The sequence below is a fragment of the Ursus arctos genome, unplaced genomic scaffold, assembly GCF_023065955.2.
Source record: "Ursus arctos isolate Adak ecotype North America unplaced genomic scaffold, UrsArc2.0 scaffold_9, whole genome shotgun sequence".
NCBI classification, from domain to species: Eukaryota; Metazoa; Chordata; class Mammalia; order Carnivora; family Ursidae; genus Ursus; species Ursus arctos.
The window spans coordinates 79804157-79827722 of NW_026623111.1; the positions used below are offsets into that span (position 1 = coordinate 79804157).

General features: G+C 39.5%; 1 protein-coding gene across 4 annotated transcripts in view; it reads right to left on the minus strand.

The window, feature by feature from the left end:
• Nucleotides 1–1365: 1365 nt before the first annotated feature.
• PPP3CA (protein phosphatase 3 catalytic subunit alpha) overlaps nt 1366–23566 on the minus strand; it is a 307186-nt gene continuing 284985 nt past the window's right edge. For 3 of the 4 annotated variants that reach the window (XM_026509652.4, XM_057309724.1, XM_057309723.1), the window contains exons 11-14: nt 17321–17405; nt 10666–10763; nt 7523–7552; nt 1366–3997 (exon numbers count right to left, since the gene is read on the minus strand). In XM_026509652.4, the coding sequence (XP_026365437.1) occupies nt 3801–3997; nt 7523–7552; nt 10666–10763; nt 17321–17405 (410 nt within the window). In that variant the 3' untranslated portion in view covers nt 1366–3800. The remainder of the gene's footprint in view (nt 3998–7522; nt 7553–10665; nt 10764–17320; nt 17406–23566) is intronic. The other variant, XM_026509653.4, reaches the window with a different exon arrangement.

Below are 23566 nucleotides of genomic sequence, written 5' to 3' on the forward strand. Positions count from 1 at the left end.
AACTCTCCTTCCCTGCTGGGTTTCCAGTCTCCCATATACATTCCAATTAGCCAATGTTGCCTCTTGAAAATGTGAAAACCAGAAACAGGTTCAACATTTTTTCCCCAACATCTTGCCTCCCTTTACTACATATGCATTTATAAAAAAGTGACTTTATCATGAAAGGGCTTCACCAGGGGCTTTCTGGTTAACATTACCATAAAATATATCAAAAAAGAATATCCACAAAACAGAGTAAAAATGGCATTAAAAAGCAGTGTAAAGCCAGACATTGACTCATTATGTTAACATTGAACATGAGAGAGAAATCTGGTATGTTGTCATGATTGCCACCTTTTGTGTATGTGTGTGCGTGCATGTGTGTATGTGTAAAAAATAAGAACCTAGAAGAACAGTGAGAGAACATAACAGAGACTTAGTGTTTGTTGAATGAATTAAATGGAAAGCCACATACCAAGGGAAATGAAAATATCTTTAGTTTGGGGATCTCAGATTTGTCCAACTCAAGGGGTTCCCAGTCTTGAAGAAACATAGGCACTCTGCCAGGGCAAACTGAAAGGTCCCTGCTTCTTAATGAGTGTGACAAGAGGAATCCAGTGATTGGGACATGAAGTAGTCAAGGAAAAGCGTTAGACATTTTAGGAAGGCCATTCCCATTGTCACTCCTGTGGTGCTGACTTCATGTCAGGACCCTGGTTTCTAGACAGAAAGATGGATGTGTACTCAAGTTTATTACTTCCCATGAGCATGGTGGGGTGGGAGGGAAAGAAATGTTTTGGGACAAGAGCACACTGGGGGCTTTGGCATCGCCATGACTCATTCTGGGCTGACACAGAAAGATGCCGCCACCTTGACACTCCGGGCTAAGGCATGCCACTGTGGATGGACAGAGATGTCCCCCACCACTCCACTTTGTTCCCTTCATCATACAAGTTTAGTCTCTGAAGATTTTTCTTTCTTTTCTTCAAAAATATTTTAAAAGAATAAAAGTAGAAATACTTTAGATAAGAAATATTGCTGAGGGTCAGTCAAATCTAGCTCTGACTCCTTAAAAAGCTAGATGACCACTCAGCACGGACCGTGAATCTCTTAGGAGGTAAGTCACCTTAAGGATGGGTGTGTGTGTGTGTGTGTGTGTGTGAGTACAGCCAAAGATTCACTGGCATGAATAACTCAAGAATTCAACAGGTTCTTTAAAAGTGAAGGAGAAAGCTCTAATAACTGATAATTTTGTGGTATTATCCCATCTGGAGAAATAACTTCAGTTCTACATTGATTTCTTTGGTAGACTGAACAATGATGCAAAAATATACAGTATTACTTTCCTAACTACTGACCAGAAAGACCAAGCCATACTCACATCAATTGCTTATTTTAATGTCAAATGTTTATTTCTATGCCATAGTTGCCTCAGCACAATTTGTAAAAGAAAGGAATCTCCAAAAAATGAATTTTTTTTTTGGTCAGGATATTTTCTCCGCAGTTATAAGAACGAAAACAAACACCTCAGTATCAAGAATTACCATTTCTTCCACATTATTCTAATAAGTTGCATCTAAATATTTTCCTTGGGCGTCATTTTTTAAGGGTGGAAAAATATCCACAGGGGGAAAATGTTTGTATTCACGAAAATAAACTTGGGACAGTCTTGCCAGAGAATATATCTAGAACATCTTTGTTTTGGTACACTATATCACTAATTGCCGTATTCTTATTATTTGATATAACAGGCATACTTTATTACATAAAACAAAGTGCACTGAAAATGAACAATGTTAGAAACAAACTGGAATTTGGTGTATCTTGAATCTTCGGGTGATTAGATATGAGCCAAAGCGCCAGTATACAAATTTCGTATCAATACAAATGCAACTCTCTTCCGTGATGAAAATGCACTTAGGAGCTTAGTTCTTTTTGTTTGAGCAGATAGGGCACCCAATACAACTGAAACAGCCTGATAACAAATGTGTTTTTTTTTTTCAATAAAAAGGAATGCTCTGGTTTCTTAACTGGCTCCCACATTCGAGGGAGCCAGAAGATGGCATTTGCTCTTTAAATATATTTCTCTTGTCTGATTTGAGACACAAATCCACCAAGATTCTTCCAGCGGAAGTAGGCGCCACACCTCAGATCACCAGGCCCTCGGGGAAGGAAGCCTGTTACATAAGTAAATTTGTGACATGCGGTGGTGGGCCCAGCACCTCGAAGACAGCATGGTGGTTGTGCACAGAAATCCCTTCAGCAGACTCAGTGAAAGGATGAGAGTTCTTTAAGTTCATGCACATTTTATTGAGTAGTAATATAAAATGCTTTTTCTTTGTCATTGTTACAAGTGCATGCTTTGATTGCCAACATTTCAGAAGTCAAATTACAAAGGCAAGGCTTTAGGCTGTGGTGAATTACTTGGGCACTTATACAATTGTTAAAAAATGTGAATGGACTTTTGTTGTTGTTTTCAGAATGAACCAGTTGTAACCCGTAACTGATATACAAAGGGAAAAAAGTGAAAAAAGTACATATTTTGTGGCACATGACAGAACAGAACAAAATAACTAAACCATTATGACATTAACAGTTACCATGCATTTAGAGTTTCACATGTAACTACAAACTTATTTAAATTTCACAAGGTTTGCTAAACATGCTAACCGTCTATATGTGCACTGACAAGCTTATGTTAAAAACTTTTAAGAATACTCTCCCCTTTAGATTTTTTCAAAGCTTTTTTGATTACAAAATTTCAAAGGCATTAAGCATTTTAGAGAATATAAAGTACGCCAGTATACATACATTTCCAGTATATGTCAGACCACTAAGCGCATTACAGTCCCATACAGGCCGATACAGCCATTTTTTTTTTTCTTAAAAAACATGCATAGGCAGATTTTTTTTTTTTACAGAATATAGTTGCTTTATCACTGTACTTAATATGGTGTCTTGTTCACTATACTTAAAAATGCACCACTCATAAATATTTAATTCAGCAAGCCACAACCAAGACTTGATTTATCAACAAAAAAACCCCTAAATATAAACAGCAAAAAAAGATAGATGTAATTATTCCAGTTTTTTTAAAACTTAAAGGAAAGAAAAGATAGTCATTGCTAAATTAATAAGATAAGTGTCATACGGAAAGAAGGCCATTCAAGCACACTAAAGAACCTGAGGTAAGCATAATCTGTACAAAATTAAACTGTCCTTTTTGGCATTTTAACAAATTTGCAACATTCTTTTTTTTTTTCTTTTTCTGGTTTTTTTTTTAAGACTGCCTAATTCATTTTATAGCCATTGTCTGACAAGAGTAGCAAAACATTATCAATAAATAGTCCTTATTTAGTTTGTACATCATTTTGTTAAAAATGTGTGATGTCATCCATTTTTAGTGCTGCGACTGTAAACGTACAATAGAGTAAGAAATTAGACAAAGTTTTCGTGTCCAGTAACATAACAAAAGACCTTTCATTAACCTATCTAGAAGTCCCCAATGCAGTAGGAAAACACGTTCATTCCCCTAACATTGCAGTATATACTAGCATTAGCTTTCTTTTTAAAATTTTTTTTCCTAGAAGCATTTTTAAAAGGCATACCCAAAAGAGGTGTTTCGTCACCACCCTCACCAAAATATAGTTTATTATCTCTCTCCCTCTTTTTTAACGATAGTGTAAACGGAGTCCAATTCCTGGCCCCCAGAGCAAATAAGCTACCGTCAGAGGCAAGAACACCCAACTGCTGATAGGCAGCAATCCCCGTCATGCCCTGCAGCTCAAAAAAAAAAAAAAAATAAAGTGAACAGGAAGTGGTCACTGGATATTGCTGCTATTACTGCCATTGCTGTCTGTGCCGTTAGTCTCTGAGGCGAGAGCCTTGTTGATGGAGTTAAGGTTGGCGTCAGAGGGCATGGCATCTCTGCGAGGTGGCATCCTCTCGTTAATTCGGTCTAAGCCCTTGGCCTCTTCGAAGCTAGTGATCTTATGTTGTGGTGAAAATCCTTTGATAGCTAAACAGAAGATCATTTAAAAAAAAAAAAAAAGAAAGAAAAATTAGGTTAGCCAGAGGAAAACAAAGGGCACAGCTGTCGCATCAGGTGAGGTTAGAGATTTCGCAGTGAGTGAGGGAATCCTTTAGTAGAGAACAAAATGACGGGACCTGAACACAACACAACAGACTCCTTACCATACCCGAAGATAACTAAAAGGTTTGAAAACAGCCAATGTCTCTTGCCAACCAAAATGTCCTCTTCAAGTTAGTGAGATGTAAACATTTCTCTGGTTCTTCATGACAGTTTAGATCAATGAAATCCGAAGTGGATAGGTCAAGAGGAAGGTTGCTGCCAGGGACAGGTGTCTAGACTTAGCATCAGCTGGCCACATCACTAGCCTGATCTACTGCAGCAGACACCCTAACCTAGACGGACTGTAACATAGGCTTCTTTGGCTATCCCACCGTGCTAGTAATGGCAAATTACTAGAGACAGGAGAGCTATGCCTAAAAGTCTAGTAGAGAGCGTTAGAGGAGAAGCTAAAAGGAGCATAAAACGAATTAACTTTAAGGGCATTTCCATGTCATCTCAGAATCCCAGAAAGACTTTCTTGGCAAACAACTCAATGGTTGCATGAAGGAAAAAAAAAAGAAATTATAAACTCCTGCTTCTCTAACTCAACTTTGGAAACATGTGGAGTGGGTGACAAGGTAAGAGAAACACAGAAAAATCAAGATCGGATCACTAAGTAAAAAAACGTTGTCTGCCCTTCAGCGGCAAAACAGGTCAAACTGCTGTTCCTCTGGTATCCGTTACTGCCTAAATCAAAGCAAAACTCTTTCTTAGGAGGTCAATGCAGAGGTAAGCGATGCTTCAAGAATAACGGCCCCACGTCGGGCTCCTCCGCTATGAGCCTGCTTCTTCCTCTCCCACTCCCCCTGCTTGTGTTCCCTCTCTCGCTGGCTGTCTCTATCTCTGTCAAATAAATAAATAAAATCTTTAAAAAAAAAAAAAGGGGGCGCCTGGGTGGCACAGCGGTTAAGCGTCTGCCTTCGGCTCAGGGCGTGATCCCAGCGTTATGGGATCGAGCCCCACGTCGGGCTCCTCCGCTATGAGCCTGCTTCTTCCTCTCCCACTCGCCCTGCTGTGTTCCCTCTCTCGCTGGCTGTCTCTATCTTTGTCAAATAAATAAATAAAATCTTAAAAAAAAAAAAAGGATAACGGGGAAATGCCTTTCACAACTTTCAGCAAAAATGACAGGATTGTTTTGGGACCCATTCAGGGAAAACACGGCATTCTCGAGGGGGCGTATAGATATTTAATTTAATTTTTCCATTAACTCTTAGTGTGCCGCAGAGATAGATCAGGCATTTGTTCAAGAAACTTGGTGGCTTCTTCAGTGCACCGACCAGTGAGCTGAAAATAAAGTCCATATGGGGAACCAATGACATTAGTTTGCTTTACTTCCTGCGATGTGCAAGCCAGGCACTGAAGGGCCAATCACCAGTGCTGAATTGGGTTACATCTCCATGGCTGATCGGGGACAATTTCACGGTACCTTCATCCTCCCCACCTTATTCGGGGCGGGGGGTGGGGGCGAAGGAAAGCAGTTTCAAGCTGAAACTTTGCCAGCCAGTCCTGCACAAATGTGCAGTGCCTTTCACTAGTATGGATGAGATTCTTAGAAGATCTACACCGTTGCCTCCAAACTCATTAAAGGATGAGAAATAGTTTGTTACTCCTCTGCATTTTAAAGGTTAGCAAAATGGTGATTAGTCAACTGTGAGAGGAAGAAGATGGGGAAACGAGGAAAGACCAAGGCCCAAAGCAAAGCTTCTTAATTCTTCTCTAATTTGGTAGTAAATTGCAAAATAATAGAGCTGTCTAATGAGCACCCACCCTGAACACTCAATTATTTTGAGGGACAAAATAATGGCACAAAGTGGTATTTTATTCTTTTTCTAAACCACTGTGAATATCATTTAATCGTAATGAGTAAGTACAGAAGTTTGTCAACATGATAATTTATGAAGCGATTTTATTAATTTAAATGGTAAAAGAGGTATCTCAGGGTTTTAAAAGCCAATAGGGTGAGCGCGTAGAAATTCAAACTCGAGCTGGAACAATGGGTATGTCCCGAATGGGGCTCCGTCTCTAATCAAATCTCAAACCCTGGTCTGGAAGAATGTGCTCTGCTGTAGTTGCTGGTCAGACAATGGGTATTAGCAATTTACATTGGTAGTATCGCAACACAACACAGAGTCACAGAAACCACAGAAAACAGCCAAACTATCAACAAGAATGCACACTGCAGAGTAGAATTTGCCAAGAGGAATAGAGAATTCCTACATAAATAGCAGTTTATTCACTGCTATTTAGGAAGCAGTTGTATTTTCTCTTACAGTGCTATCATGTCCCCTACCGTAACCAAATCAGATGCAAATTCGACAGTCTAAAGTGGCACTTTTTACATCGTAGCGAAGGACCATACGCACACAATTTTGGGAAAAAATTAAAGAAAAGTGATCTTGCAAGAACAAAATACAACCGAAGAATTTTGTTTTAAAGGGGAACTTCAAATTATTCTTTTTAAAATTTCCAGAGGGTATGGTATGAATAATGTTAAAAACGATTTTGATAGGCAGTCGTCTCATAACTATGCATCGTTTGAGCATTTGATTCAAAAGTAATTTCTAGAAGGCCAACGCTGTTGTCCTCGAGCAGTGCTGGGGCACAGTGGGTGGGGTACACCTCTTGATTCCCCCCACGGCGCCTAGCACAGTGCCTGGCACAGAGCAGACACTCAGTGAACCATCAATCGAGTGAGGACTGGATATTTACTGTTCTTGTCGTGGCCACTGCCACAGCCACTGGGTATTTTTGAACTCTTGATAGTATCTTAATGGTGCCAACCGTCCTACAAATACCAATAGGTTAAAATTTGTAAGACTAGCAGAACTGTTTATCTCATACACAGCTGTCTCACGTTGGAATATTTCTTAGAGACATAAATTAATGTTGAACTACAACAAAGCACTATTCCAATGAATGCTTTTTTTTTTCTTTTGGCTAGAAACTTCTAACGACTAGATTTAATAAAGCTATTTTTCTTCTCTTCAGTGCTGACTGAAAATGATTTGAGGGAGGGACATGGTTCAGCTCAAAGAATATTATTTTATGCGATATGTGTCAAAAACAGCTGCCATAACCCCCACCCCACATCGTTCAAGATATATAATCCTTTGGTTTTCTGTGACTATACTAGGTTCGTCGTGTACAAAGTCAAACATAGCTTCAAGGGAAAGAAAAAAAACAACAAACAAACAAACCATAAAAGGACATTTTCCCCTTTAAAGCAAGAACATTTTGGTTAATACTGAGCCACAACTGTTAGCCCAACACCCACACACTCTGTACAAGCTACAGCAAAAAAAAAAAAAAAAAAAAAAAGAAAGAAAGAAAGAAAAAGAAAAAAAAAATGAATACACCCAGCAGAGCCCTTATCTGTTGCAGGTGCAACAGAAAGGGGACTGGCCAATTTACCTTCATCAGCCTCAATAGCCTCAACAGTAGCTGAAGAGAAGAAAGGGGGTGCAAAATGAATGAGAAAAATGAGCAGAGGATTTTTAACTCTAAGAACAAATCAGTGACCATCAAGGGAGCTCAGAGAATTAATGTTCCTGTAAGTGCTGGATTCTGGCACAGACAACAAAACCAAAATGGTAAAAAGAAAGGAAAAAAAACACGACAAAAATGAGAAGTTTATTTTATGAGCTGGCTACATCCATCTGAGTGAACTGGTTTTTGTTAATGAAATAAATGACAAAACAGTCAACCCTTTTGAAAAACAGGACAGTTTTCTTTTATTTAGACTGAATCGGTAAGAGACTAGGTCAATCTAGTCTGACACAGAAGGTATAATAAACAAACCACTACTGTGTTTGGCGATTAATGATTTGAAAATGACAGACAAAATGGCAGAACTCAAAGCAGTGTCATAGTATCAGTGGGATAATTCACACTACTTAATATTAAATAGCGTGATTCCTAGTGCAGTGGAAAAGTGGAGTGTGTGTGCGTGCGAATCTAGAGGAAGAATAAAATCAATGTGTCTGAGTTGACAGTTCATGTAACTCCTTTAAAGACAAACACAGAGCTTGTCTGGAGTGGTGAGGGAGAAGGGGAAAAGGTGGGCAATGCCATAGATAGATAGATAGATAGATAGATAGATGATAGATAGATAGATAGATAGATAGATAGATAGATAGTCTGGACTTCCTTTGCCAGGCAACCCAATTTAAAGTCAGTTTTCCTTACTGGAATACCATCTATAGAAAGGAAATTCTTGAAATGTTATAATCAAGTGGTAACATGTCAGTTACAGTAATAATTCTATCAACATTTTAAAGAAGAGGCAGTCCAAATACTGAAACCTCAGCATATTTCAGAGGCAACACTTTAAAAGCCCATTGCTTTCTCAGCAATTTTTATAATAAGGTTAGGGTTTATATTCTCACTAATACAGGTGTATGAGTCTTTCCATGTTATTAAGGCTAGTTGACATTTCCCTAATTAAGGGCTAAAATGCAAAACTTCTCTGTAACTCCAAAATGTTTAATATTCAAATTCTACCCCCTGACTTTAATTTGCATATTCTCATAATTTAAGGTTTCAAAATGAGAGCAACTGCCAAGTGTGCACCATAATTTCCTTACAGTGCATTCTAAATTCCTTCTGAGAAAAATGTAAAATGTTTACCACCATGGAGAAAAGCTAAACAGTAAAACTTTAAGCAGTTTCTTCTTTTTGACGATGTGAAATCCAGATGGTGGATTTTGAAATTGTTTGAATGGAGAATGGATATGGTTTAAAATACATACTGAGTTTTCAAGTTCTCAGGACTAATGAGGTCCCAGCCCTGATGTCTGTTATATGTATATGTGTTTGTGCATGTAGGAGTTCAACACAGGATAACACAAACCAATGGATTTAACATAAAGTAACAGAAAAGGAAACCAAATAACCTAAGTTAAAATACAGATGCAAATCTAGACACAAAGAATTTTAAGAACTGAAATGACTTAAGTTCAAAAGTAAAGCAAAAATCTGGAACCACACCAGCACCAACGTATCAGGAGTATGCACACTGCCCATTATTAAACGTGTCCTTCCAAAGCAAGTGTGGCCCATAGTCTCTGATAAGACACTCGCTGTACTTTAAAATCTGTTTATCAGAAACTATGCAGATTTTAGTCATTTAGGTAGTTGTGCATTTTGTGCATACAAATGATCCATTTACTTTAATTTTTTTTAGAGAGCATGTTTATTTTGGTGGGAGAAATTTTGTTTTTTTTTTTCTTTTTAAGTTATTGGAATAATTTTTAGTTATAAATTCAAGGGGAAATTTACTTCTATGTATTTTCCTATCTTCACTTACAAATCTGTGTCTTTTTGTGGAAACCAGAAACACTGATTTTGGAATAAATTCATGTGAAAATACAGAAAATTATAGTGATGCTGAGCATGACTGTTTACGTAGAAGAGGTGTGTCTAAACCACGTAACCCTAAGAATACTTAAATCTTCTAGATTGAGGGATAGAGAGATAGGAAAAAGAAAAAAAAAACACAAAAAAAGATTCAGGGAAAGATATGGGAAAATAAGCAAGAGGCTGAGATTAGTTTTCAAAATGTTATAGTGGATTTTTGTTTTGTTGATTTTACTCATTGATTTCATTAAAGTCTAATCTAATAGCAAATTTTCATCATGGATTATTAAAACTAGACTAATAATAGTATGAGTTAAAATAGATAGCAAGGTAAAATTCACAAACATAGAAGAATGTGTCGTGCTGTCCGATGTGGTGGCCATTAGTCACATGTGGCTATTTAAAGCAAATTCATACAAATTTAGCTAAAATAAAAAATCCCGTTTCAGTCTCTCAGTTGTACTCGCTGTATTTCAAGCGCTCTGTAGCCAGATGTTGCCAGTGGCCTCTGTACAGATACAAAAATTTCCATCCTCACAAAAAGTTCTACTAGACAGCACTGGTCCAGAAAGCTACACATTTTAATTAAAAAAAAAAAAATCTTTATCTTAAAAGAAATGTTTTCATTCTTTTTCAAAAATAAAATGTGGTTCTATGGTTCTACTCAGTCTCTTATGTTTTGGATGGAGAAATCAGAGAAAAGACAAATATGACTCCCAACTTCTGTTCAAATAGGTAACGAAGTCACCCTTGTGATGTCCTTCCGTTCTCCACTCCATCTGGACCTACGGACGTGTATTTACGCGTGTGTTTATTTTTTCAATCAAAGAGATGGCCAGAACATTCAGCAGAAACGCAATTTAAAAAGTCGCTTTTAGCGGGGGAATGGCTCAAAGCTGTCAAAGCTCTCCTGCGTGGGGCCAACCTCAGTGAGTGGTCCCCGGCCTGCAGGTGCGGTGACTGTGTACGTGGGGGGATGGCAGGGTGGCCAGTGGGTTGGCGAAGACTGCAGTTCAGGGAAGAGGGAGCTATTCTGTCAGTCGGACAGGACTGGTTAAACTGATGTGCGGTTTCAACCCTTCTTCCCACTGTGAAGAGCTGAAGACCGAGGCCGTGCTTATGTGGGTGAATAAATCAGGGCTCTAGTGACCCCGAGGCCTGAGCTGCCCCCCCACACTCGTACTACTGGGCCTGCTTACCGCTTTGCAGTGTCTGCTTCCCTCCAGAAAGCACTCCGCTGGGGAGCATGCCCGTGGGGGTCAAGCCTTTCAGCGTCAGCACACTCTCGCTCTCTTCTCTGGAAAGGCACAAGGGGAGGGAGGGCATTAACTTTGATATTCTTTCAAAAGAAAGGGGAAACATGCAATAGTAGAACTCGCATTTGCCTCTATCTGGGCTCCCTGGATTTTACTTTAGTTCAAACATACTGTGCTTGTATGCATTCCTATAGAAGTCATGTCATGTCAATGGACAGGTTTACAATTATACACCTGCACAGGCTCCGCCTCTTCCGGGGCCCGAAGATACTGAAAACAATTCACATTTTGTAAGCAGGCATCACCACACAGAGTGTTTGCTGCGCAGCCCCCGTGACACCCGTAAATATGTTAAAAATGAGCCCTGGAGAGTGCTCGTGGAAGTTTTCCAGCCAAGGCTCAGCAGAAATAAGTGGAACTTAGTTTTCTCAGGAGAGAAAACCAAAGATTATATATGAGAGATTAAAACAAAACAAAACAAACAAACAAACAAACAAACTTCGCGGTTTATGGATTAGAGAACTAGAAGTTACATTCAGGGGGCTATTAAGTAACTTTGCCATCACATGGTAAGTAGACAAATAATGACAACCAGCCAGGAAAGCAACTGGTAACATTTCCCACCTTTTCTTTTCAGCAGTGTTTTCCCCCACTGATTTGCTAATAGAACATTACTGTATTACTCATTGTGATGATTTAGTCTTCTGTACATCGTCATTTCAATGTTATTTATTAGTCACAGCACTATTAATCACTTTGCTTTATTAATAAATCATCATGATTAAATAACCATGAAATAGGCATATGCTCATCCCTTTCCACATAGCAGACACTGTAATCCTAGTGATCAGAAAGTGTTTATAATACAAATAGCTGTACACACAGATTTAACGTTTATAATATGTAGAACTACCAAAGCCCCGTTTTATGAAACTACCTAACATGACCCAAACAGTATTCTTAAACTACCCCCCAAAACCAGCTACTTCCACAACCTTTCTTCAACTTCATCTTTTCATTAAGCTTCAAGAATCACCCCTTCACTCCTGCCCCGCCCGCCTCCTTGCACCTCCATTCAATTGGCAAACCTTGAGGGCTCTACCTTCAAAATATTTCCAGCACCTTGCCACTTCTCCCAATCCTACCACTTCTCTTTTTAAAACAGCTTTATGGAGTAGGATTAACATCCCATATAATTCATCCATTTAAAGTATGTGATTTAATCAATGTTTTCTTAGTGTGTTCACCTAGTTGTGAAATGATCATCTTAATCAATTTTAAAATATTTTCGTCGCCCCCAAAAGAAATCCCATGTCCATTAGAGTGGTTCTGCATTTCTTTCACCCTTATATAACCACTAATCTACTTTCTGTACATTTGCTTCTTCCGGATGCTTCATATAGACGGAGTCTTACAACATGTAGCCTTTCGCAGCTGACTTCTTTTGCTTCCCACCAGCACTTCTTGCCTGGCTTGTTTCAGCAGCTTCTTTACTGGTCTCCCTGCTCCATTCTCATCACACTCTCTGCCCCCATCCGGGTCTATTCTCAGGGTAGCAGATGGGCTGGGCCTTTTAATACAGATGCAGATACTGCAATTCCTATTCAAAGCTCTCCAAAGGTTTCTCCTCTCATTAAGGGTGAAAGGCAAAATCTTTAGGTTTGACCACAGGCTTTGAAAACTAACTCCTAACCCGAGCTCTCCTAACCTCACCTGTTTGCCAGACTCCGCTTCCTACCAGTGTCCGCTTGCCTTATTTTCCCTCCAGCACATCTGGCACACCTCGCCTCAGGGCTCTACCTTTGTCTGGCACACTCTCCCTCCAGTGTCTCCATGGCTCACTACCTCCCTGCCTTCGAATCTCTGCTCCAGTACAGCCCTCTAAGTGAGGACCTCCTCTAGAATGCTATTTATATACTCCCTATCTCCCCTTGATGATTTTATTTTGCCTAAAGCACTTATTACCCCTGAAAAACTACACAGATTATTTATTTCATTGTTGTTGTTGTTGTTAAGTATCTAAACCAGAACAGCACCTGGTATATAGTCCACATTCAAAACACATTAGGAAAAGAACAAAGGGAATAGAATAGCAGTGTTATCCACATTTGAGATTTCTATATCCTATACTGCAGTTGACTTAAAAATGTGAGGTTTAAGGTGGTCATTAATCATTGTTTGTCCTCATCTAGGTATTGCAACCTTTTCAAGCTTCTGAAACCAGTAGAGGTCAACATAAGGAAGAAATATTTTAAATGCTAATATATGGACTTGGAAATTGGGAGTACCTCTAAAGAAATGAACATGTCTTTTTCTTTGCATTCATATTCGAAATCAGGCTTCCTGGCTTCTTTTTTCCTTTGGCACTCAAGGATATGCCTCATCTCCCTATATTCTGATTGTTTCTCTCGCTCCACACAAAACCCAAGCTCTCATAGTTTCTGGCAGCTTCCCCATTCCTCAATTGCAACCACGTCCGCTGAGTTCTCACTCAAACAGACACCTCTGCTGTTCCTCCCCTTGATGACCACGCCCCCCTTCTGGAAAGACTGCCCAGATCTGGAACACTTTCTTTCCTGGTTCTCCTCCTCCTCTGGCGTCTCCTTCTCAGTCCCTTTTGCATGATCTTTCTCCTCTGGCTCCACACCTGTGTTTTCTAAAATGGAAGCTTCCAGACACGTGTGGCTCTTACCCACTTGGAACCTGACTTGAGATGTGCTGTACGTATGAAATGCACACAGGGTTTCATAAACTTAATGCAAAAATAAGAAGGTACAACATCTCCTTCAGGAGTTTTATACCGACTACACATTGAAGGGATAAAATTCTCAACGTATGTGTTAAATAGAAGATATTCTTCAAATAAATTTTACCCATTTCTTTCTGCTTCTTCACTGTGGCTTCTAGAAAATGTCAACTTACAGATGTGGCTCACATTCTATTTCTACTACAAAGCGCTGATCTAGAGGATTCTTACCCTTTTCCCCTATGTCCACTCTCTTTCATAGCGAGACCATCCACTTATGCTGCTTTAGTCTTGTGTCCCCTCTCATGACAGTATTTCCTACGCTTGTCTCTCTGTGAAGCTCGGGGGCAGAAATCCTGCCTGTCTCTGAATGCTTATGCCACCTGCATCCCAGAGGAAAACATGCCCAATTCAATTTATCGTAGTCCTCCCCCAAAACACCTGTTAGATATTTAAATGGAGAAATACTTCCTCTTCCTTAGATAACAGCACTATCATCCTATCCATCACAGAGGCTAGAATCTCTATGGAATATTCTTAGAACATTTCCTCGCCCTCATCAGCCCTTGTATCAGTCAGAATTCTTGGAGCAAATGACAGAACTTACTCTGGCTAATTCTGACAGCAGAGAGATGTACTAAAGGATATGAGAGAGCTCACAGATCCAGAGAGCCAGACTGGAATGCTTTGCAGCCCAGAAAAGTACCAGTGCCGATCTATGCTGTGGAATCTCCTCTGCGAAATGCTGCCACCGCTGTTCAGAGCCAACCCCTAAGCTCACGCTAACGCTGTACAGTGAGCCCCCAAAATGCTGAGAAAGGAGTTCTTCTGCTGGACCCTCAGGTTTCACACCTGAGAGAGGAGACAGGAATCACCTTCCCCTCTTCCTGACTTCTCACGATGCTCATTTCGAAACAGAAGTTTTCTGGGCATTCATTTGATTGGAGGTTCGTGGGCAACATGCCTGCACCTTCCCGGCCAAGGCCGCTGAAAAAGAGTTTTCTGATTCCCTTATACTGTGGCAAATTACCACAATGTAAGGGACATGCTGGACAGCTATACCTGACAAATTTATACCACCGTTCACATCCATTCATTACATTTTAAAATTTCCAGCTTCACAAATTCCTTTGTCTCCTATAGCCTAATCTGCTTGGATTAGTTCAAAAGCTTCCAAAATGTCCCGCGTGCCATCAACAAGTCATCTAGTTATCCAGTCTTCAGGCTGCCACTAGCATCTAATATCTAAACATGGGTTTGAGCATGCCTCTCATCCTGTGAAAACCGTCCTGTGACTCTCACTGCCTCCACGCAAAAGATCAAACGCTTTGCCATGACCATGCTATTCAAGGCTGTCAAGGACCTGGACTTAAATACATTTTCAGCTTCACTTTTCACTGGATTCCTCACTTGCCTTCGTGTCTTAAGACCCAGCTCTTTTGAATACTCAGAATTCACCGACTACACCGTTCCAGACACTCACTAGTGCTGCACACTGAGTTCGGACACGTTGCTTCACTTGCCAGTTTGCCGTATGGATTACTGTCAAATGCATACAGCAGGAGGCAGGGCACCTGGCACTTAGCAAGAACCCATAAAGCATTGCTCGTAGGTCCATGTGACTGTGTGCTTGATGGCTTCTCAGCTCCCAGACATGCCTGTCCCACAATTCACCGCCTATGGAATCCAGCCTACCCTTCACAGCGCTCCTCCAATGTCAGCCTCTTCAGGAACAGTTTTTTTGTTTGTTTTTTGTTTTTGTTTTGTTTTCAGGAAATAGAACAGTTCCGTGGACCCTGTCCTCTTGCACAGCAGAGCATCTCTTCATGTATTTAGCACACACTTCATTGTCTTATATCAGTTTAGTGTCCACAAGTCTGTCATTCCAATCTGGTATTCATCGCGCCTCGCTCGGTATACTGTACACGTCTAACAGTCATTACTTACTAAGCTTCGCTTTCTTTTCTCAGGCTGGACAGCTACCCCCTGCATTCTGCAGATTTAGTATAGTTGTTTTTATTATAGGAAAGCAATATAAAAGACCTTGCTTTTATTTTCCATCAACGTATGCAATTTCCGTCAAGTCATTGATCCTCACTGGGGGCAAATGGACCATTTCGCAGCTGGGAATAATTCTATCTTATTATAGGCAGGGGACTGGAGGGACTTTCCAATTTTGAGACCTACCTATGATTCTATAGCATTCCCCTACCACCCTCATATGGTTTGAAAACTAACGTGGATGGAAACAAATTTTTATATTAAGAAAGACTTCCCCTTTTTCCTTAAATATACTTTCACTTGGACATTTTGGAGCTGTTTTTACTTCTCCCCACAGAGACTTCAGATACAAAAAAAAATCAAGAGTGTTTATTGGTAAATGTGAGGCGTGATAAAGAAGCAAGCGATTCTGTGGAGGTACCAGTGGCCCTCTGATCTTCATGTGGTCTTTTGCTTTCACAAGACATTTTTCCAGCCACACAACCCCCCTCCTGGCCCTCAAACTGCTTAACTGGTTTCTATCTAAGAATCTTCGCACCTGCTATTCCCTTTGCCTTAAACACTCTTAACTCTGTGTCTTCATGAAGGTCACCCCCACACTTAATTACTCAAACGCTATTATTCAGAAAGTTCTTTGCTGGCCACCCACTGAAATACATACCTCATCTCCCACTTGCTATCCCCCATATTGCTTTTTCTTTTCATGGTACAGAATCCATGCTTTAAGTTTATATTCATTACTGAATGAGTGAGTGAGTCTTGAAAATTCAGTCAGGAATATAAAGCATTAGAGCACAGGCAGCCTCATTCCTTAGGCTGTAAGGAGCAATGATGCTCTATTTTCAGCTCTCACTGACTTTTCAAGGATTTGGCTGGCCAACGCGGAGCTATTACTGACTTTGACTGGGTGTCTTTAAGAAAGGGTGATACTGCCTTCCATCTTTCTCACGGCTCCCTGCTTATGGCAACAAGCTATTTGGTTACTCTCTAGTGACTCTACCAGGAGTAGACAAGAAACAGCAAGAGGAGAGATCAAAAGAGCCCATGTAGCTACTCTAAGACGAAGAGTTGAGACAAAAAATTGGCAAAAATTTGGTTATGAATCACACAATATGGAAATGGTCTGTTTCACAAGGCATGCCTATTTATTCTTATTAATGAGCAATTGTGAATTGACCATATACTCCTCACATATAAATATGCCATATTTCAAAGCAATTTTTTCAGGAGAAATATGTGACTTTGTCTTACCTAATAGTAGATAATAGAATTTAAATAAAGAAAAGTGTATTTAGTTCTCTTCAAAAAACATTTGTTTTCACAATGCAGGATTAATAATAACATGATTCATGATCTATTTAAAAACTAACTACTGCATGGGAATTGAAACATTAAATAATTATTTTTCTCTCAATGACTTACTAGAACGATACAGATTCACAGGAACAAGCTCAATGGTTAATGTTCGTTTCCTGGAAATTTAGTGAAATGCACCTGATAAATTCATCTTTTTACCACAGAGCCAGAATGAAGAATAACATGAATTATAACAGCTTTCTTATTTCACTACAAGTTCAACTTACTGTGAAACAAACGTTTTAAAGTCCAGCAGCAAAGAGTGATAAAACATGAAACAGCCTATTTTGAGGCTTTCTCTATAGAAATAATTTGGTATATTTCAATTTGACTAAGAAAGTGAAGATCAAACAACCCCATGTAAAAGAAAAAAATAGCTGAGAAAAAGCAAGTATTTTCTCATAAAGTACTTAAGTTACCAGATCATAGTATTAAAATGTTTAGTAAGTGACACATAATCACATTCAAACAGAAATACCAGAACAATGATCTCACCTGAGAACCGAGAACACTCGGGCCATTTTGCCTATTGCTCGGATCTTGTTCCTTATCACCTCCTTCCGGGCTGCGGCTGTTGCTCCTATATTTTAAAACAGAGAGTTAAGTAGTCAGTGCCCGTTTATCTAACTGTAATTATTTTACAAGTTTAGATATGTAACCGACTACAGTAAGCAAAACCATCCCTCGCCCCCCCAGTGGATTTATCTCTGGATTAATTTTAAAAACCTATACAACTGGCCATTAATACTTGGGTGTGGCTCTTGAGAGGTCTCCAAAATGCCAAAGAGCAACTTTCGAGATTTCCAAGGGGAGGTGGGTAAAGAGAAAAATCATGGAGCTGACTGGGTAGGTTCCTACCCTTCTCTTCTGATGGAGTTCCCTTCTCTTCTGTTTATACAGAGAGAGTGCGTATTGGCAAGAAGAATCAAGTGAGTCACCAGGATTTTCTACTCATTTCCGGACTCCATGCTGAGAGGACTACTTTAGGAAACTGCTTTTTCGAAAGTTCTCCCTTGAAGTGATCAAACTAGGGAGTCTGAACTCCCTAAGTTTCCTGAAACATCATGGATGTTATTAAAACATTTGTTTTATCACTTGATAACTCTTTCACCTTCTGCTGGTTCACAAGTTCTAGAGGGGAAAATGGAAAACCACTGCATTGGATTTAGTGACAGATGGTGGCATGGTTTGTATTTTAGTACTTATGTAAAAAGTTACATGCAAGTCTGTCTGAGTAACTTCTACCACTTACTGTATTTTCCAAATGAAAAAAAAAAATCAATTGACGCAAGTTATTTTTACTGTAAACATTTTATCATGTTTTAAAAATCATACTATATGATCTTTAGTGAATCTCTTTTATTTTTTATTAGATTCCCAAAGCATGTTTGGAGAAGTGCAAATCACAGGAAAACATCTCTCTTAAGATTTTTATAATCCAAAGTAAAGGGGCTAAGATATCTTTTTTAATACAGTATATGGGACTTTGTAGAAAGTGTTAACACAAGAAGATTGTTTTTTTAGTTCTACTTCCACTAACGGAAATACAACAAAATATTCTTTTGAGATAATATCAGAAATGTTCCTAATCCCGATGAACAATTTAAGTCAGATAATCTGTTCAGAGACTGCAGCCCATGAGTGCTAGCTGGTGTAAGTTTTGGTCTTTTTAAATCTGTGATAAGGACACGCTTTCTGACCTTTTTGGAAGGAAAGAGTTCTGCTTTTTCTCTCAGCGGGCTTTTAAGAACGTGATTTGGAATCTTTTTCATTGTTTGATGAGAGTCAAACAATTAATCACCACCCTAACATTTCTATAAGAAAGAAAACTCACACCAACACACACAGTTTTGAACTGTCTGTAGGAAAAACCCCAACAAAACAAAAAAAAAACCTCTGCTTTTCTCTCCCCTCAAGCAAATGGGCCACTTTCTTCTCCCAAGGGGGTTAATGTGCCGGAAGTGCTGTTAGGGCACACCCACCTCACACACCCACAGGTGTTCCCCAGAAGGTGTGTACCAGCGAGCTGGCTTCTTCACCTTGTCTCTCTGACCTGAACACAGCCCATATTTTTGACGATTTCTTTAAACTCTCTTGTGGCAATCCCAGCATGGCAGGTATCTCCCAACATACTGACTGGCAGGACTTAACTCCTGGCAGCTATTCTGCCTGCAGACAGGTAGAGGAAGTTTAAATGCATGAGAGAAAACCACTCTTCAATCCAGTTTTTCTAATGTTAAGTGGACCATGGATTCTCATTTGCTAGGTTCCTTGAATTACACGCTGTTGGCCAGAACATTTAAGAAGAAAATGGTGTGTGTGCTGGATCCCTGCCTCGACCTTTATCCTGGGTTTCGAACAGTATTTATTACCTATGATCTGTAATTAAGATTCCTTATACAATAAATCCTGTCCTAGAGACCATCTAAAAGTCTGGTGTCCCTGTGCTTGCGTTTTAGGTAATTCATGATCAAGAAACTACTAAGGAACATTTGTTAAGAAAAGAAACAAAGTGGGATGGCAATTAGTCTCCTTAAGGTGGCTTTTGTCTTATCTATATATTTTCCGTTACTCCGTTACATTCTGCGTTCAGTCTACCACCGTGCTATTTTCTACTCTAGAGCTAGTATTTCCAGTCTGTTTGACCCAGTCCACTCCAAGGACATGAGATGCTAAGTGAGGGAAAAGATTCTGACCCTCTTTCAACACACAGCATGGCCAGATCATAAATGCATCCAACAGACACGAAGAATGTAAAATGGGGCTGAGATCCAAAAGGGGTGACTATATTTAGAAGCACAGTAAGAAAAGCAGCAAGAAGGAATAGCTGGAGATAAAACTGTATATATATAAGAGAAATGAGAAAGGGAAAACAAAAAATGGAATAAGTGAAAACTATATCAGAAGGATAATCTCCCAGACAATTTTCTATAAAGGCCTTGTAAAAACCATAACCAGAGGAAAGAAAAGTAAGAAACTAAGTTGGAAAGGGAGGGAAATAAATTATATAAGCTGTCCTTTACAGCTTAGTAGTAGCTGATTCTCAGAAATATGCTCAAATAAATTCTGAATTTGAAATGTTAAAATCAACACTTTGATCGTCAGAGCCAGTCTGTCATTCCTCATTTTTTTCAGATCAAATGACTTACTGAAGAGCATGTCCCAGATTATTCTGCTTTATGTATTCATAGGTGTACTCCCAGTAAATGGAGATTCAGTGTGTTACAACACTTTTTTTTTTTTAATCAGAGAGAGAGAAAGAGAGCACAAACAGGGGGTGTGGCAGGCAGAGGGAGAAGAAGGCTCCCCACTGAGCAAGGAGCCGGATGCCAGGACTGGATCCCAGGACCTTAGGATCATGACCTGAATCAAAGGCAAACGCTTAACCGGCAGAGCCACCCAGACGTCCCGACAACACTTTTCTTAACGGAGAACTGCTGTCTGTTTTTAAATTTCTCAATAACACAGAGAGGTAAAAAGTTTTACTACTCTTTTTATAAAATTAGAACACATTTACTCAAAAAATCAAAAATAACCTAATCATAAACAGTGGGAAGAGGCATTCAAAATGAATATCGCTTAAGGTAGAGATTGCCTTCAATATTTTCCAAATATTCAAAATCAAAATGAAACTAATGCCACACTTGGATAACCTCACAAAAATCTGAAATACTCAAATAATGTTTGTTCCACTGCAAGCCCTCACAGTCCATACTCTACAGAAGGACCAAGGAAAAGGCACGTTTTTCAGAATTTTACTGGTTGCAAAATGCAACTACAATGTCACGTTCAACATACTTGCTCTCTTTAAGTCATGGAAATGACCACAGGAGCTCAGATTAAAATTCAGCATATTAAATAATGAAGGCACATAAAATACCTTTTACATTAAAACTGAAGTAACTATTTTTCATTGAAAAGAACAGAACATTTTAACCCGCAAGCCCCAAACTGAAAGGCAACATTTCACATATTTTAAAAAAAATTGTTATTTTAAGTAAAATTTCATTTTGCGTTTCCATTCTGATAATTATCACTTCTTTTTTGAGCCCCTCTCTGTCTCAACTGTTAAGTTCTAATCTTCTTTTATGCCTGGGGTACGATGCTACTATATCCAGAAGCTAGGCAAGAGGCTAATGTGCAGAACAAGGGACTCTTCAAAGATTTGCTTTTAACACCTGCTCTTTCTGACCTTAACTTAGCCCCTCGCCGACTTCTCACGAAGTTGGAAAGGTATGCATGACAAGCGGCTTGCTGAGTGAGTGCTGCAGCCCCGCAGGGGGGATTTCAGCCTCTAAGGGGACCCGGAACGTGCAGCACCATCACTGCACGGAGGGGCCAACTGGTAGGGTGAAGAGAGATTCTTCGCATGTGCGGTGTCTGCCACACATCACTCGTGCTGTCATCCAGCTCACGGCTCCAACCCGGTGCGCTACTACCGAGGAGTCCTCAGTGTTAACTGAATTAGAGCACGTGGGTAGTGCTACATAGAATACAGTATTACCCAGATCATTTATTCATTAAGCGTTCTTGTGACTCTTATCCCTTTTCGCCACATGCTAATTGCCAGCAACAGAAATACGAATAAGGCATGATCTCCGCTGTGAGAAATCTCGTGCATGACAACAAGAGAGCGTGACAGAGTGTTAGTAGCAGTGGTGTGCCCCAGCTGGCTTGTGTCCACTAGTGAGAGTGACAGTAGACTGAGCACATCTCTCTCTCTCTCTTTTTTAAGATTTTATTTATTTTAGAGAGAGAGAGCACGAGCAGGGGGAGGTCTAGAGGGAGAGGCAGAGAATCTCAAGCAGACTTCCAACTAAGCACAGAGCCCAACGTGGGCTCAATCCCAGGACCCTGAGCACATCTCTTCTTAACTCCATGTTGGCAGCCCGACATCAGCGGTAGGGAAGAGAATATATACTATGGAAATCTGCAAATGCCACAAACGAGGGCCATTTTCCCCTGGAAGATGGGTTGTTAAAGGTATACCAGTATGCCACTGAAAGCAGGTGTTAATTGCCTGGAGGCATGAGAAAAATCTTCACTGACATCATAATAGTTAAAGGATCTCGAAGGATAAGTAAGAGTGAAAGAACAAGGAGAATGGGTATTCTCCGTAGAAGAAGGATGTGCAAACTTTTGAAGGCCACAACAATCCATGTTATATCCAGTGCTGGGTGATAAGTCTGGTGTGAATGGAGACATGCCAGGGTGAGGATGGGGGAGGGAAGCAGGGGCTGCCTAGGCAAGCGTGTAAAGGGTGAGCCCTGCAGTACACGTAGGCAAGATGTTTACGGGCTAGCATACTCTCAGTAGAGAGTAACAGAACGTCCTCTGTCACCTACCTACCCAAGAAAGAAAGAGGTGGGCTGATAGGTAGAGAGGTAGATACGTGGCAAAGTAAATAGAGTCAAATGTTAGTTGTAGACAGTAGGTGATGGGTACATGGATATTGACCACACAGCTGTTTAACACTCTCGTATGTTAAAAATATTTTCATAATAAAATGTCAAAACAACAAAACCATATTTGGAAGAAGCTTGTTTTTGAGGGAAAAGAGAGTAGCTTTGAGAAGAGAGGTGTCTCCATCCCCCCCACCCCTTTGTGTTACAGGGGGTGCAAGAGCTGGCCAAAGGAAGCAATAAAGGGAAGTTCTCAGTGCGGCTACACGCACCCAGTCCCTCCTCCAAACAGCTCCAGGAGAAAATTGGCCTGGTAAGGTTTTGTTTCATATGCTCAATTCTACGGATTCTCATTGCTTTCCTTACCTTTTGGTAATTGTAAGAAATGAAGATGTTGAGCTACATAAAGATTTTATACTCACACATCTTATAAAATCGGAATCTTTTCATATTATTAGAATGTGAAAAAGCTCCTTTTCCAAAAAAGCAGAGAAAAGTGAGGTGTTTACTCTTTAATGTGAACAGTAGCAGAAATTCTCTACCTCATTATTACACTGACCTCAATTTTTGCTATTATTTAGGCTTCTTTCTTTAAAAGGCTTTTAATACAAGTATATTCATAGCATATATTATTAAATAAAATATATTCTATATAAAAGTGTGCGTATACACTAACATTTTGCACTTTTTTCAAAGGAAAGATATTTTAAGAATTATATATTGCAGGTAGGCTTCAAATTTCTACCTTTTTGATTTAGAATCTATGAAACTAATAGAGAAAAATCACCATTTTTCTAAATTTGTTAAAAATTAACAAAATTTATTTCTGTAGGAAACTTATTCTATTTGAAAGTAAAATTTTATCGTGGTTCATTACTATTAAGCAGAATTCAGATGTACCCCCAGATTGTATTTTTCATTAAATAGAGCAATTATTGAATTTGAATAAAGACTACTGATGGAATGAAGCATAAGATGTTGAGACAAAAAATATCTTTTGTTGTGTTCTATCAAAGACAAAGGTTTCCATCCAAAATTAGCACCTTTGAAATACAAGATCACATTCAAAGAAGAGTCTTCAGATGCCTCTAAGAAGTTGCATCATTTGTCGTTTTACAGATGATGACGATGAAATGATAAGTACACAGACTATCTTTAGGAGAACACATGTCCCAAATTGGCCCCATAAGACTGTGAAGCCAAACCACGTGCTATAATCCCTAAACCTTTTTCTTTCTTGTCTTTTCTTTCCCTGACCTAGTTTAGCAATAACAAATCTTGAGCTTCTGTATGCAAATGACGTGATGCTATCTATACGTTACTTAGATGTCCACCTGGC